This window comes from Eumetopias jubatus, unplaced genomic scaffold, assembly GCF_037043125.1.
Source record: "Eumetopias jubatus isolate StellerSeaLion01/CBP00866 unplaced genomic scaffold, mEumJub1_p1.0 scaffold_14, whole genome shotgun sequence".
NCBI lineage: Eukaryota > Metazoa > Chordata > Mammalia > Carnivora > Otariidae > Eumetopias > Eumetopias jubatus.
Window position 1 is genome coordinate 24,105,615 of NW_028274820.1, and position 15,327 is coordinate 24,120,941.

The window sequence follows — 15,327 nt, forward strand, 5'->3', positions numbered from 1 at the left end:
TTCTCATCTGACACCTGCGCCCATTCAACCCCTAGCTCGGCCGCCATTTGCCAGGCCGCCCCTCCCACCGCATCAGTCTGCGCACTGGACCTACCTCTGGCCCCTTCACCTCTCCTTCGTAGCTTTAATTCCAGGAAACTAGCTTTCATCTCCAGTAGTGCTCAAATGCTTCATGCCGGTTTGATGGAGCATCTCCATCTTTAGTCTGTGAGTACTGGCTGGGTGAATATTTCCTTCTGGGTAACCTGAGAGCCCCTCACACTTTGCATGGGAACCATTTACCTTCCTGGGGGTTCGAGCACTGTAAGCTCTCTGTGGGTAGTGCCTGCCTAGTTCATGGTTACAGTCTCAGACCACTGCACCGTTCCTGGCCCATGGCTAACACCCCATAAATACTGAGACTCTCAGCATCACGGAAAATGTTTACGTATCCCTCAGTTGATAGTAACAACAATAAAAAAAATGTATACGTGGCAAATATTTACTCTGTGCCAGGCTCAAGTCAGGGTCCCTGATTCTTTCTCAGCCTAGATGATGATTACACATGTGTCTGCTTTAAAACCAAAAAAGTTATCCATAGGTTTTTATGTACTTTGGGATGTATATGTTATTTCGTCACAATGTTGAAATTGGAGTCCCTGGGTATATGTCTGTGTTCATGTGCAAGTCTGTGTGTGGGTGTACATGTGTGAGTTTGTGTGTGTGTGTGTGTGTATGCACAAATATACACAATACATACACATACGTACTAAATATATATAGTTTCTTGGTCTTTATCCTGTAGCTGCTCATTTGCCCACACGAACTTGCTTTGAGGCACAACTAAGGGCATCTCCGAGTTGGCAATCCAGATCAAGAAGCAAGAATCCAGGGGTTCCTATTAATGAGAGATAACACAGAAGTAATTGGAAGGTATGCCACTGAGTCTCACGACCTCTGTTAATCTTTAACGTGTGAAAAGTGTGGCAGACAGGACTGTCGGTTTTGAAGTCTTCCTTCTATGAATTTCTTCATGTTCTTTGCAGCTGAACCACTTGCAGCTCACTTTCATTCTCTTCTTAAAGATGGGGATCATAAATTGGCTCACATCTTTCCCGGTGGCTCATGGACTTGAGATAGAAGGCAAATCTTTCCAGAATCCTTGCTTTCTGTAACAAAGCACTCTGCATGCTGATACTTACATGGATGTATTTGTAAGGCGTAGGACATTTCCCCTCCCAAATGGTCCCATCTTAGTCAATTACATCAGAATCTCTGAGAGTGAGTCCCAGCAAGGCTCTAGGGAGTTGGTCCCCAAATCTTATCTTAGGCTCAGTCTCTCGTCTGAACTTCATTCTCTTTGGAGTATGTCCATCTTTTTAGTCTATGCTTATTGGCTGGATGAGTGTTTCCATCTGGGTGACCTGAGAACCCCTCACGCTTTGTATATCAAAAAATGTAATGAGGTCCCTTCTTGATCTGGTCCTCCTCCCATCCTCTTCTTCACTCAGGCTTGGAGCCTGAGATGGTCCCTGACTTTGCATCCAGTAAGCCTGAGGCCTGCTGCTTCTCCATCCTCCAGAGGATGGAGTCCTGCTGCTTCTCCATCCTCCAGAGCCCTCCCATCTCTCTCCTCCATTCTGGGTGCTCAGGCCTCCTTATCGCTCACATGATGTTAGCACCTGCCAGAGTCTCCCACCTCTGCTTCACCGTGGACGGACCGCCAGGGCTTCCTTCCACAGCCAAGTGTTGATTTTATCCTTTCTCTGCTCAGAAACCTTTAATAACTCCCAACTGTTCCTAATGGCATTTGTTATCTGCTTGAAACTACCTCTCTTTAATCTAATTCCTCCCTCCCTCTCTCTCTCTCTCTCTCTCTCTCTCACACACACACACACACACATACGCACACACAGAGTCTTCATCAAAATAAACAATTCACGGGTTCTCTAACATATCTCTAAGTTTCTTAACTCTGACCTTGCTCATGCTGATCTCCCCCTTACACCTCATCTGCCTCTTGAAATCCCACCCACCCTTCAAATCCAATTAAAATGCCACATATCCAGGGTGACTTCTAACGGCCTCCAACTATTCCCACATCCTACCGAATCTCGAATCCCGCATTCCCGTGTCACACCCATTCTGTCTTGTGTCAATTGTCTTGGTCTCCTAACTAGATGGTAGGCACCCTGAGACTACAGGCTGAGTTCTGTTCCCCGGTCGTGTTTTATAGATGGCAGACACTGCACACTTTTTGTAAAAGTTTATGAAACTATGTTAAGTCAGTTTGTCTTAGGGAGCGACCCTGTTAGCACATGTAGCCCCTGAAATAGTTTTATTTTTTTTTCCCCACAGATTTCTTGCAAAGGATGTATTTTCTTGTATGCATGCTTTAAATATGTTTATTTAAACCTTGCATTTGCAGATTTAACTCATTAATCTATGGAAAACACCTGCCACATAACCCAACGGGCAAAGCCAGTTGTTGTGATCAAGCCAGACAGATAGCCATCACACATTCGAATTTGAATAAACGTGGGTGCTAAGTTTTAGATGGGAACCCTCCCAGGGCTTCTGAAGGAAGGCAGGCAGAGCCCACTTGAATGTTTCTTACTGATGCTATTTTGCTCTCTTTATTCTCTTGCAGGAGGGCTGCATCCTCCAATTGTCTCTTTGATTTTACACCCCGAGGTCATGTACCCGAGTGAAACGCAGGATCGATGGTAAGCTCATCTTGCTTCTCTAATGTAAAAGCTCCTTGCAGTGGGCAGGTGGCGATGTGGGAACTGGCCATCCACAGGTTTGAAATGCATAAATATAGAAGTTGAATTTCTGAAAACGAATTTCACTGAAGCTCTCCCTGCCTGTGTACCCCCTAAAAAGTCTGTTTGTACCCCAGGAATGTGTACTCCTCAGTGTGAAGGCAGTTGACCTGGCATGAAATCACACGGATACACCTTGTTAGGGTTTTAGAAAATTGACTTTCCACCCAAGAAGGAAAGTCAAGTGTCACTTTGTTGACCCTTGTCAAGGGTCACAAGATTCAGGAGATCAGGTTCTTCCAGGTGAAATCGCTCTCCAAGAGGCAGTTTCATCAAAGAAAAGATCCCATCAAACTATTGGAACTCTTAAAAACCCAGCTGACTCTCGTGTGTGGTTGCCAGTACCCTCCCCTGAGTGGTAGGACACGCTTAAGTTTTTATGGAGTCCCTGATCACTGAGCTGTCTGGGTGATAGGCCACCCAATGCCCAGCAAGGTTTCGGTGTAATTCTGGGATGGTGTTCTCTTGTTTATACCCAAATGCCTACGCCCACAGCATTGCCACCAATAATCATAACCATACCCTTTACCACATTTCATTGGCGCCCCAAATGAACTAGACACAATGCAGAACTCATCATGAGACTTAGTACCCTTACTATTATTAGCCTTGGAAAGCACTCATGTGATTTTACAGATATCCTGTCTGGCACTAAGGTTGTCTGAAAAAGAATCTTTGTTCAGTCCTAATTCTTCGGCAATTAGGTCATTTGATTTTGCCGTTGAGTTTGGCCTGAGAAAGAGTCGTATGAATAGGACAGGGCAGACTCAACCTTTGGAGAGCCCCATGCTTACACAGTTTGGGGCAAACTCATCAAGAATGAATAATAAAATGTCAAATGGCTTCAGTTTGTTCAGCCTCACAACAAACCAGCTCTCGTGCAAGAACGGTGATCAGGTTTCTGGCGGAGGGCCTCACACTCAGAATACACATTTGAAGTTATTCCAGGCACGTTTGGACTTAAGAGCCACACGCTTTTCCATCTCTGGGGTCTGTGCGATCCACTGCTTGGAAGGTGAATCAGACCCTGATAAAAGCAAGTGAGGGGTTCTCTGCTGAAGGTCTGGCTGTTGTTCCAAGACAGAGGCTGCAAACTGGTGGGCTGTGGGCCTCACCTAGTCTGCAGATGGTTCATGGCGGCAGTGTTTTGTCTTCTTGTTCAGTGTTTCTTAAAAAACGTGATTTAAGCTTGTCAAAACAATAAAATTTCAAATAAAAAGTTGATTTTTTTTTTCTTTTCTTGAGAAACTGAAAGGCTATTCCACGGTGGAGTTGGACCTGACAAAATGACAGCTTTAGAGGAGGGACATGCTTGTCCATTGGCCCAGTCCCCAACCCGGCTGTCTTCATTTTTTCATATTTCCTGCCTGACCTTGGAGCCATTTGATTCACGGTAAGGCCCTTTTCCAGACCAGGTGCCTCACTGGCCTCATCGTACTCCTGCTCCGTCCCTACCCTAATCCCGTTGGACTCTAATTTGGAATCTTTTTTTTTTTTTTTAAAGATTTTATTTTTTCCTGCGGAGCAGGGAGCCCGAGGCGGGGCTTGATCCCAGGACCCTGGGACCATGACCTGAGCCGAAGGCAGACGCTTAACGACCGAGCCACCCAGGCATCCCATGATTTCTAATCTTTTTGAGGTCCTAATGATGTTTATATTTTTTCTTTTAAAATAGTAATTAGCCGTGCATCATGAATGTTTACACCCCATTCTGTTAACCACATTGTTTTGTAAGTCTTTTGCTTTCTCAGCATGCACTGGACCTTCTTGGATTAGTTCATAAAGAATGACATGGATTTATTGCAAATACCTGAACTTTTGTGCTTGATGTCACACATCATGTCAGCTTCCTCCCTTTTCTAAAAGTGACACATACTTAATTTTTAAAAAAATTAATAGTGGAGTAAAAATGGTCAGTTTGGCAATGTTAGGCCCCCTACTATATGTATCAGTGGGTGGTCCCAACAAGACTACGATTGGAACCTGTTTCTTTGGATTGTGATCTCTGTGATAGCGGGGTTGTCATCCTGTCATCTGTCACTCCACAGACCTCTCTTCTCCCCCCGGGGTATGGACTGTAATACACTGCAGAGGGCATATTCAGCCTTTCATTTTGGATCTCTACACTACTGTTCACTAAATGTTGGCTTCTGCGTAAACTCCTTGGGATTCTACATGAAAAAATTTCAGAATTAAGAGGAAAAAAATGTGATGGGATTTATTGTTGATTGATACCCGAAATCCTTTTTTGGAAAAAAAGGCACAGTTATCAATCAGGGTGGCAAGCAACAGAAACATACTGCCAGTTCATGGGGATGTAGTTAGCTGACAGGCAACTGGAGTGTCTTTGAGAAAACTCTGCATTTACTTGGCGGGGGGGGGGGGGGGGTGGAATAAACTCAACAGGTTTTTTTGTTTTTTGTTTTTTCCCCGTATAATTCCACTGCATTTAGATTCAAGTTTGAAAAAAAGTCCTGTTTGGGGGCACTGATTTTCCATTCTAAAAAAAAACTATGAAAACCGCAGTTTAAAAAAAATTCAACTCCCAGTAATTACTTTCTTCAAATTAACACACAGCCTATATAGTTGGAAAAAGAAAAGGTTTTTGGATATATATTTTATTTGACAGTGTTTTAGAATATCATACAGTAAACAAGATTTCTGTAAAAGTTAATTTATCCATAGTGGTGCGTTTCATAAAAATAGTTGCTCACTTACAGTCTTTCTGTGACTATTAATACATGGAATTATATTTATAGAGATACAGCTGTACAGGGTAAATTCACAGCTAACACTACACAGAAATATTATTTGGAATGGAATTTAGATGATGTGCTGTCTTCACAGGTTATGGATTACAGCCGCATAAAGCAATTACTGCACAAGTAGTAGCTGTGAACTGTGCAAATGAGAGTTTATGCAAGCGTAATCTCAACTTTTTTATCCTTTTGTAACACATGGAAAATAAAGGTCAGAGGATACAGTACCGGGACGTGCAGCTACACTACAGAAGCATTGTCCAAAACCAGATTCAATAAATTAATGGCAAACTATACTGGATTTCTAGTCCAGGGGAGAAAGACTAATGGATTAAACCAAAAGTATTGTAAACTGCTACATGTGTTTGTTTGTGCTTTTGTTTTTGATGAATGGATTCCATTTTTGGAAATTGCTTTTACAAGCTGCAAGATTCTTCACTTGAGGCTTTCAACCATATTCTCCTCTTGTCAAACAACTAAACTACTCCTATGCCTGATGGAAATTAAATGGCTAGTGCTCAGGTTACTGCAATTTACAGAGAAGGAAAGAGTCAGCGGAGGAAGGCCATTATGTGTGACCTTGATGGACCTGATCTCCCGTTTTACTTATTTGACTACAAGCTCAGGGAGGTGAGGCTTATTTGCATTTGAACTCCTGTAAGGGCCAGAATCTGGGAAGGATGAAACCTCATTCATTCAGGACAAATTAAAGAGAAACTGCCCTCAGAAACAGTTTGCCTTTTAATATGTGTAGCTACAAATAAGTACCAATGGATAATTAACTGAAGGTAACATTTTACAAAGGAATATTAAAAGGGCAGGGAAGAAAGGCAGGCCTTAGAATTTTACTAGGGGATCAACCACAGATCGACGGAAGATAAACAGAAACATCTAGAGGTTGCTAAAGAAATTTAAAAAATGGCAAAGAATACAAAGACAAAAAAACAAACCAAATGAAAATAAAAGGAGGAAGGATAAGGAAAGATAAAGCAGAAAAGAATGCTAAAAGGTTCACATTCTTTTATGAAAATAAATTGGCCATTATATGATTTTTTAATATTAGGGATTCATTATAATCTGAGAAATACAGGAGAAACACTTTGCCTCTGCTCTATCAAAGTGAAAATGAAGTAACAGAAAGAGGATTTTAAAAAAGACAATAAAGTAAGTGAAATAGAACACTGCTGTCAAAGAAGCTACTATCTTTGCTAGCCCGAGACAATAGGAGAGCCTTTTCATAAAGGAACTGCAGCGTTGCCAATCTTGATTAAACAAATTGTGGTCCTTCAATTATAAAATGCACATTTTAGATGAAAACCAATTAAGATCTATGAGCTAAACTGCAAAATTCTGACTTACGGCAATCTGTTCCCTAAGATACAATTTTTTTAAACCTTTTTTTTCTACCACTGAAAATGTACAGAAATATGATTTGATCACAGAAATGGCAGTAAAAATGGCATCACACCAATGAATTCACTAGATTTCTAACTTGTCCTGCAGTATGCAGGGAACGTTGCTGCTAATACCGGTGATGGATGCCACGGGTGAGCCATGGAAACATGTTATGGGCGAACAGTTCCGAATGTTTCAAAGAAACCTTTTAACCCCTGTCTAGATATGTCGAGAACAATTTATTTACAACTCTTTAGATCAATTAAAAGATATAATCTTGTCTCAGTTTCCGCTTGCTCCGTGCAGTTTTGATTTTTAAGGCGATATTCCAGTTCGTGATTGCTCTTAACTTGTCCAGTTTCTTGATATTAGAGTTTGGATGGCATCCAACTCCTTCATGCAGTGGGGTAAATTTTTTTTTTTCTTTCTTTTTTTTAACTAAAGCTACACTGCACTGTCTCTCTGTGATGTTCTTCACGTTATTTTGGTTCTTCCATAGCTGCCAAAGCCCCCACAATGGAACCGGGGGCTTTAGGATCAGTTTGGGTCTGCGCGTGGACGCTGTACCGCCCATGCTCGTTGGACACGTGGGACTTCACGTCGATGCTCCCAGGCCTCGGTGCCTCGTGGATCTATGCGTGTGACAGTGAAAATAAATTAAAACGCCGTGAGACGGAACCTAAGAAGAACGGCCTGCAGGCGTCGAGGCGGGGCGGCGGGCTGCTGCCGCGCGCCTCATCTGCCCGCAGCCGAGGCGCCGGGCTTCAGGACGCCCGGCAGCTTGTCGGAGCCGGGCACTTTCCAAGGCCCGGGCGCCACGGCGGCCTTGCGCGTGGGGGCGCCCCCCGGGGGCCGCGCGCCCTGCCGGGGCCCCGCGCGCGCGCCCGCCCTGCCCTCGGCCTCCCGCGCGCCGGGCCGCTCGGCGCCACCGCCACGGCCCGGGCCCGCGAACGCAGGCGCAGCCCCGGGGCCTTCGCGCCGGCCGAGCTCGGGGCCCGCCGCGGCGCGGGGCCCCTCCTTCCCGCCGGGCCGCGCCGCGTCCGCCGCGTCCGCCGCCGCGGGCCCGGGCGCCCTGGCCTCCGAGGAGGGCCTGCCGGCCTCGGGCCGCCCCTGGCCGCCGGGTGCCTCCTCGAGCCTCGGCCGGGCGGCCCTCTGCGGGCTCGCCGAGCGCTCCCTCTGCTCCCCGAGGCGCTGCTTCTTCTGGCCGCCGGCTGAAAGCTCCTTTGGTTTCCTAACGTCGTGTTCCCTTTTGATATCCCAAGTTGGGTCTGGGCCTATCTGGTGGGAAGGGTCGGAGGGTGGGGCTGGATGTGATGGAGAGAATGGAGAGAGGACGTCTTCGAGGGAGACGCCTACTTCCGGCAGACCTGGGGAGGCGGCAGCGGGAGTACTCCAGGAGCTGGGTTCGTCTGTGGGACAGGAAGACAGGCGTTAGGAGCCGCGCCGCGCAGCCCTTCCACGCTCCCGCGACCTCTCGCTACGTTAGGGACGAGAGCAGGCGGCCAGGGGCGACTGCTTTCGAGGTCCCAAGCCACCGCCACTCCCACCCTCGCTGCCAGAAGGGCAGCCGGCTGCACCCCCGGGGGGTGGGGGTTCAGTGTTCACCTCCCGCCCCCAGACTTATTTTACCCCACCTCCTTCCCTCATTGATGAATCAGGGTTGGGCATTGCTAAGGCCCGACCTAATCCATCCCTTCGCCTTGGCGCCTTCTAACTCCCTGGGGTGTCTTCAGGTCTGACAGTCCTGTGTGGATATCTGGCTTGGCGGCACTTGAATCGGTGGTTCTCAAGCTCGACTACACGTCTGAATCACCTGGGGTGGTTGTGAAAAATACAGACTCCCCGGTGCCCACTTCCAGAGACTTCAGTAGCTTGGGGCCCAGGAATTCCCCTGCATTTTTAACAGGCACCCGGATGATTCTGAGGATGGTCCAAGAACCAAGTTTGAGAAACACTGGTCTGAGTCCTCTGGAAGAAGTTGGGACAGTGACTTTCAACCATTAGGTGTCACTCAAAGCATAATTAGCTACCACCAGAGACTCAGAATTTGGATTAAGTCATCAAAAAACATTTACTGTCGTCTTTTAGAAATCATTGTCCTTAACTCTTTTTAGCAGTTCTGACATTATAGCAGGGCCAGACTAAGATCAATGATTCTTTCTAGGAAGCCTAGTTTCAACATCTATTTGGGGTTTCAAATCTCCCTACTTTGAGAAAGGATTTGAGACCATTTACAACAAAACACAAAAGAGAATGATAAAAATGAGCAATGATTTTTTTTTTTTTTTTTTACACTGGTCAGAATCCAAGTAGGAGGACATACGTGTTAGGGATCTGAGATGAGTTAGTTACTACTATGTGCACCAACATTACTCTTGAGTTTCTAGCTACTAAATCAAAATTAAAGCAGGAAAATCCAATACAGTCATCCCTTGATATTTGTAAGAAATATGTCCCAAGACCTTTGGAAATCCTCAAATTTTGGAATATCTTTCTAGAGTGTAAGTTCTCTTCACAGAATTGGCATGCGGTCATGAGTGGGAACAAAGAAACCACAGTGGTATCTGAATGTTGGGTGGCAGGAGAGGCTCCTCACCAGCTAAGAGATTCAGCCCCACACATCAGCCTTGGTGCCTGTGAATCAATTCCTGCCACTGTAACATTATATGTCGCCGACAATTAGAGGCCCTTATTCAGACTCAGTCTGTGAATGTTTAAAATTTGAAGATTCTTATCTGGTACTTTTGATGCTGATTTATAAAGAGATAAGGAGGGGAAGAAGGCAGTGAGGTTGATAGGTCCAATAATTCTGGGCCACCTGTACAATATCACATCAGTTATAAAAAATTTCTCCTTTGCTGTGAAATTTGAATGGAGTATGTAGGGCACAATGTTCTTCTCTCCCTTCTTTTCATAGATGTATCTATTATCATGTTCACATAGTGAGAAAAAAGTCCTGGAAAAGCATCAGAAGACCTGGAATCTAATCCTGCCTCTGGCATTCTCCAAGATGTGATTTTGGATCAACTACTTGATCTCTCTGAGCCTCATTTTCTCCTTTTATAAGGTGAGGATGAAATGTTTACCTCGTAGAGGTGAGACATGCACTTTCAAAGGGAAAAGCACTTTGCAATGGGAGGATTATGATCATTTTTTTAAATTATGTTCATCACCATACAGTACATCATTAGTTTTTGATGTAGTGATCCATGATTCATTGTTTGCCTATAACACCCAGGGCTCCACGCAGAACGTGCCCTCCTTAATACCCATCACCAGGCTGACCCATCCCCCCACCCCCCTCCCCTCTAGATCATTTTTTATACACAGTTGAGCCACGTTTCTTTTCTGTGTCCCAGGAGCTGCCTACTTACGAACTGGGCCACATTAACTAGCATACTGGTAGGTGAGGTTTTGAGTAAGTGCAGTAAATCAGCCATTCCCAAATGCTGTAATTCTCAGGTGTGCTTTTGCTCTACTACTTCAAGGAATATTCAAGGGACACCCGAGTGGCTCAGTCGTTAAACCTCTGCCTTCAGCTCAGGTCACGGTCCCAGGGTCCTGGGGTGGAGCCCCGCATCGGGCTCCCTGCTGCGCGGGAAGCCTGCTTCTCCCTCTCCCACTCCCCCCTCTCTCGCTGTCTCTCTCTGTGAAATAAATAAATAAAATCTTTTTTTTTTTTAAAGGAATATTTGAAAATCCTCACATGCAAATGTTTTCATTGAAAGTTGGAGTATGTTCTGCTTCTGGCTGGGCTAGAATTTGAAAATCAAACTGTTATAGCAAAGTGATAGATCCTGGCAACTCCATCATACAGGAAGATATTGCCTGGAAGAGTTAAAAGTGGTCTTCAAAAGGCCTCACTAGAGGGCAGCTGTGCAACGGTAGTCTCTAACTTGGGCCATGGTAGTGCTGCTCCACATTTTAATATCTTTTCCCAACACCGTCCTCCTCCCCCCGCCTCTGCCAATCCCATCACGTATGGCCGAGGCAGTTAGCCAGCCTTGAATTACTGTGAGATACAAGGAGGCTGATATTATTCACGCCATTTCCTGAAGGAGGAACTGAAGCAGAGAGAGGTTAAGTAATTTGACTAACATTACAAAATCGGTGAGCCAAGAATAAAACATTGGGTTTCTTTACTCTCTTTTACGTGCTGAGAACATTTTCCTAACATGTTGCCTTGCAAATAGGATCAGAGCGTGTGAAATGGACATGCTCAGTGGGCCCCGCGGTCCAACAGGAACTAGACCCCATCATCACTGAACAGAATGGTTAGCATCTATTTCTGAACATCTTACTCTTGACAGTAAACTAGAAGGTGAAATCACTCAAAGTACAAAGATACAAAAGAATCGCTCTTATTGTAAAAAGATTTCTCAAGTATTTGTTTATAGATCATTAAATTCGTAGTGGGAGAAACTGAAAGCTAAAATGTCCCAAGCCACTATTGACTGAGAGTATTAGTCAGAAGTTAAAATGAACTGGATCTTAAAAGTAACATGATTTAAAGGATGGGCATTTATATAAGTGGTTTAATAGTTTTCATTTTTCTGTGCTCTTTCCTTATTTCCCCATCTTGGTGAGTGGCACAACCGTCACTTGGAGTCATTCTTGATTCCTTTCTCCCCCTCACCTCACAGATACAATCCAACTGCAAGGCTTATTCGTCTTAGCTTCAAGTATATGTGGACTCTGTCAACTGAGGTTTGCCTTCACTTTCACCACCCGAGGTCCAGGGCAGTCCCTAGAAGGATGCAACCAGTGTGGGCTGCCCAAGATAATCACAGTCAAAAGAAGGCCATAGTGTGGACATCTTTCATAAACCCTTGGCAATACTGTTAAAGACAGAGAATTCAAAAAATGAATTTCAGTGTTGTTCAGACTTGAGAAGTTAAATGTAGGAGATTGTGAACCACACACCCTCCCCTGAGCTCAGAGCTCAGGACAGCTAACCTAGTTACCATACCCAAGGGATGGGCCTGCCAAGCTACGGTTTCTCCCATGGGCTGCTCCGGTAACCCACTCTTCTCTTTACTCCTGGTCTTGCCTACCTCTGATGATTCTCCATACAGCACCCACAGCAATCTCTTTGCGACACAAATTAGATCATGCCATTCCTTCGCTTAAAACTTTCAGGGGATTCTTACTGCTATGAGATTAAAATCCACAAAAACCTGCATGATCTGGCCCCTGCCAGCCTCCTCAGCTTCATCTCTATTTATTCTCTATTCTCCACCCACACTGGTCTCCGTTCAGTTCCTAAATGCACCGAGCTCATTCTCTATTCTGGGATGTCATTGCTGACTCTTCTGCCCAGAAGTTTCTCTCCCCAACTATTCATATGGTGGGTTCTTTTTTTATTCTTTAGAACTCTTAAATGTCACCCCAATCCAAGGTAGATATTCTGCTCTCCTCCAGAGCATCTTGTTTTTATTTCTTCATAGTACTTATAATTGGTCATTATATATCTGCCTGCTTATTCAGTTGATATCGATTTCAACAACTAGATCGAAAACTTCGGGAGGGCAGTGGCCACAGTGGTCTTGTTTATCACAGGGGGATTTACTGCCTAGCATGGTGTTTGACACAGTAATAAGTGCTCAGTGAATATCTGATGAACGCATCAATCTGTTCCACAAATAGAAATGGAAGACTTGAAACCAAATGCCTACTTGAGCAAATACTTCAGAACAGCTCTTCATTTAGAGAATAACCAGCAAAGACAGGTTTGTATCTGTGACTTCTGTCAGTTTCCAGAGGGAGGACGGTGGTGAAATGCTGGTGAGTATTTGAAGTGGGAGGGGAAATAAATACATTTGGGGCAGGAGTGCCGAAGGAGGACGCCAGCAACAGCAGGGGGCTCTGGGAAGAGGTCTTGGCTTTTATCAGCAGCCCCTGGGGTGGAGAGAGAGAGAGAGAGAGGGAGAGAGAGAGAGAGAGAGAGAGAAGCTCTGGATGGAAAACAGGCAGTGAAGTTCCTCTGACTTTTAACAGATGTTCTTTCCCTTGTTAATCTTCTCAGCCATGATGATGTAATGCTTAAAGGAGCTTCATCTCTGGGGACTCATTAGTCAATGTGCCAGTGAATATTCAGATGAACCACAGGCAAGACAGACCCTAAATATCTCACCCTCTGTTGGGGGGAGAAGCAGGTCCCTGTCCTAAGTTAGGATCAGGTTTCTTCCCCTTCTTGTTGATTCTAGCCAGTTTGGATCTATCCTAGATCCTAGGATTCTATCCTAGAAAATAGGCTGGTTAATACATAATACATATGAATAGTATATATGTACAGAAATCACACACACAAATATACTATTATCTTTGAGTTAAAAGATGTATGACCTCTTGAATTATCTTGTAGGAACTCAGCAATATTGAAACATAAAATGTAGTCTTCCGCTATGTAATCTCGCTATGCCTGAGATTAAAAAACAAACAAACAAAACCCTCATCTACTGTGTTTCAACAGCTTGTTTCTTTATGGAATATAACTCAAGTGACAGTAACTAGAGAGGTGACCCACTAGGAATAGACTACTTATTGCAGTAAATAAGTATCTGCATTATTGGTTTTCCTAGGTGGCTCTTAGCTCCAGCAAAAAATTGTGCAGAGGAAAATGTAATCAGAATCAAGGAAGAATTCACTTTATCTTGTGTCGAAGGGTGAGGGAGACCCGTCCGCAGGGAGCCAGGGATTGTTGCAGGGGAAGGAGGGCCTGTCTCCTGCCGCCTATCTCACCTCGTAGCTCGAGGGCTTCCAGCTCTGGGCTGATTGGTCCCCCAAGGCCCCGCACTGCCCTCCTCCTCCCAACACAGGGCTGGGACGTAGAGCCTAATGGCTGCCTTTTGGATAAGGGTGCTCAGGAAGGTAACAATAGTATCACCACTATTGTATGACTAATAATGGCAACAGCCAACATCGAGTGACGGTCTTGCTAGATACCAGTTACTCTTCTAATGTATTTACCCACATGTAAATTGTACATTTTACAAATGAGGAAACTGAGGCACAAAGAGGTTAAGTAACTTGTTCCAGGCTTACGTACCTGGTCAGGGGCGAAGCAGTCGAATGACTTTCTCAGTTGGGTGATGTTCTACAAACTCAGCTGAAACACTGTCACTAGACTCCTTTGCTATTCTCTATTTTTTTTTTTTTAAAGATATTTGAGAGAGACAGAGTGAGAAAGAGCACAAGCTGGGGGGGGCAGAGTGAGAGGGAGAAGCAGACTCCCCACTGAGCAGGGAACCCGATGTGGGGCTCGATCCCGGGACCCTGGGATCATGACCTGAGCCGAAGGCAGACGCTTAACCGACTGAGCCACCCGGGGGCCCAGCTTTCCTCTATTTTGACTGTGAAATGGGACTCGTCTCTTCTTCTGGGGTAGTATCCTAGAAACCTCCATCAAAAGTGATTCTGTCAGAGGCAGATCCATCATTATTCTAAATGGAGGCTCTGATTGCCATTTGTGTCTGAACCTTGGACACGGAAAGGGCTGTCACCACGGTGAGGGTGTTGATTTGGGAACGTGCTGGGAACATGAGCTAGAATCAGAGGATAAGGGAATTAGATTTCTTAAGGGCACGGATAAGACTATATATTTTAAAAATGTCCCTCACAGTGTCACACTTTGACCTGGACTGAACTGAAAACACTCCTACTAGGTATTGGAAACACTGAGTCAGTTCAAGGCCTACTTTTACTGCTCAGATGAATGAACTTAACTCTGCAAAGAGATCCATGGATTTGGTAAGTGCTCCTCCTTATAAAAACCTTTCCTGTTGCAACCTATAGTTGGCTGGGTTGGAGAATACTGATGTGATTATACTGAACTATATTTTCTTCTAATTTAGAATATTACAGGAAAATATAAAAAATGACTAGAGTAGATCAAAGGACAGTAATGTGAAGTCATTTTGTGTTCAAAAGAAAAATCTTTTAAGGATCTTTTAAGCCATAATGGTTCATTTGGATCTGTTCAACCATCACTAAGGTGATTGCTTTCTGTAACAAGATACAAAGAAAAGTGTGCCTTTAAAAAACTTCTGAACAAATTAATGATTTTCCTTTGCTGTTTGCTCTTTCTGAAGCACTGTTTCCTGTCTGGAGGCATTGTTAATGGCATTCAAACATGTATTTGTGTCACCTCTGTTACCAGAGAGATGTAAATGAGGTGTTCTAAACATCAGTACCTGTAAAAATTGTGACCGTATTTGTGTATCTTTGCTTCATATTTATACTTGTGTTGAGAGCATAATCAAAGGTACAGCAGTAAACCTGTGGCAAACCTGACCTCCAGGGGTGAAGGGGCAAATCTCAGGGCTAATGGTCCTATTGATGATGGGGCTACCATTTACCGAGGGCTTCAT

General features: G+C 44.6%; 1 protein-coding gene and 1 long non-coding RNA gene across 3 annotated transcripts in view; one reads left to right on the forward strand and one right to left on the reverse strand.

The window, feature by feature from the left end:
* Positions 1–5,919, forward strand: part of LOC114221681 (uncharacterized) — a 58,885-nt gene extending 52,966 nt beyond the window's left edge. The window contains exons 3-5 of the long non-coding RNA XR_003611790.2: positions 2,630–2,705; positions 4,050–4,197; positions 5,652–5,919. This is a non-coding gene — a long non-coding RNA (uncharacterized LOC114221681). The remainder of the gene's footprint in view (positions 1–2,629; positions 2,706–4,049; positions 4,198–5,651) is intronic.
* Positions 5,920–7,693: 1,774 nt separating this feature from the next.
* The window catches only part of MAGI2 (membrane associated guanylate kinase, WW and PDZ domain containing 2), a 1,300,621-nt gene continuing 1,292,987 nt past the window's right edge, over positions 7,694–15,327 (reverse strand). For both annotated transcript variants that reach the window (XM_088018616.1, XM_088018615.1), the window contains one exon: positions 7,694–8,367. In XM_088018616.1, coding sequence (XP_087874742.1) covers positions 7,694–8,367 — 674 coding nt within the window. The remainder of the gene's footprint in view (positions 8,368–15,327) is intronic.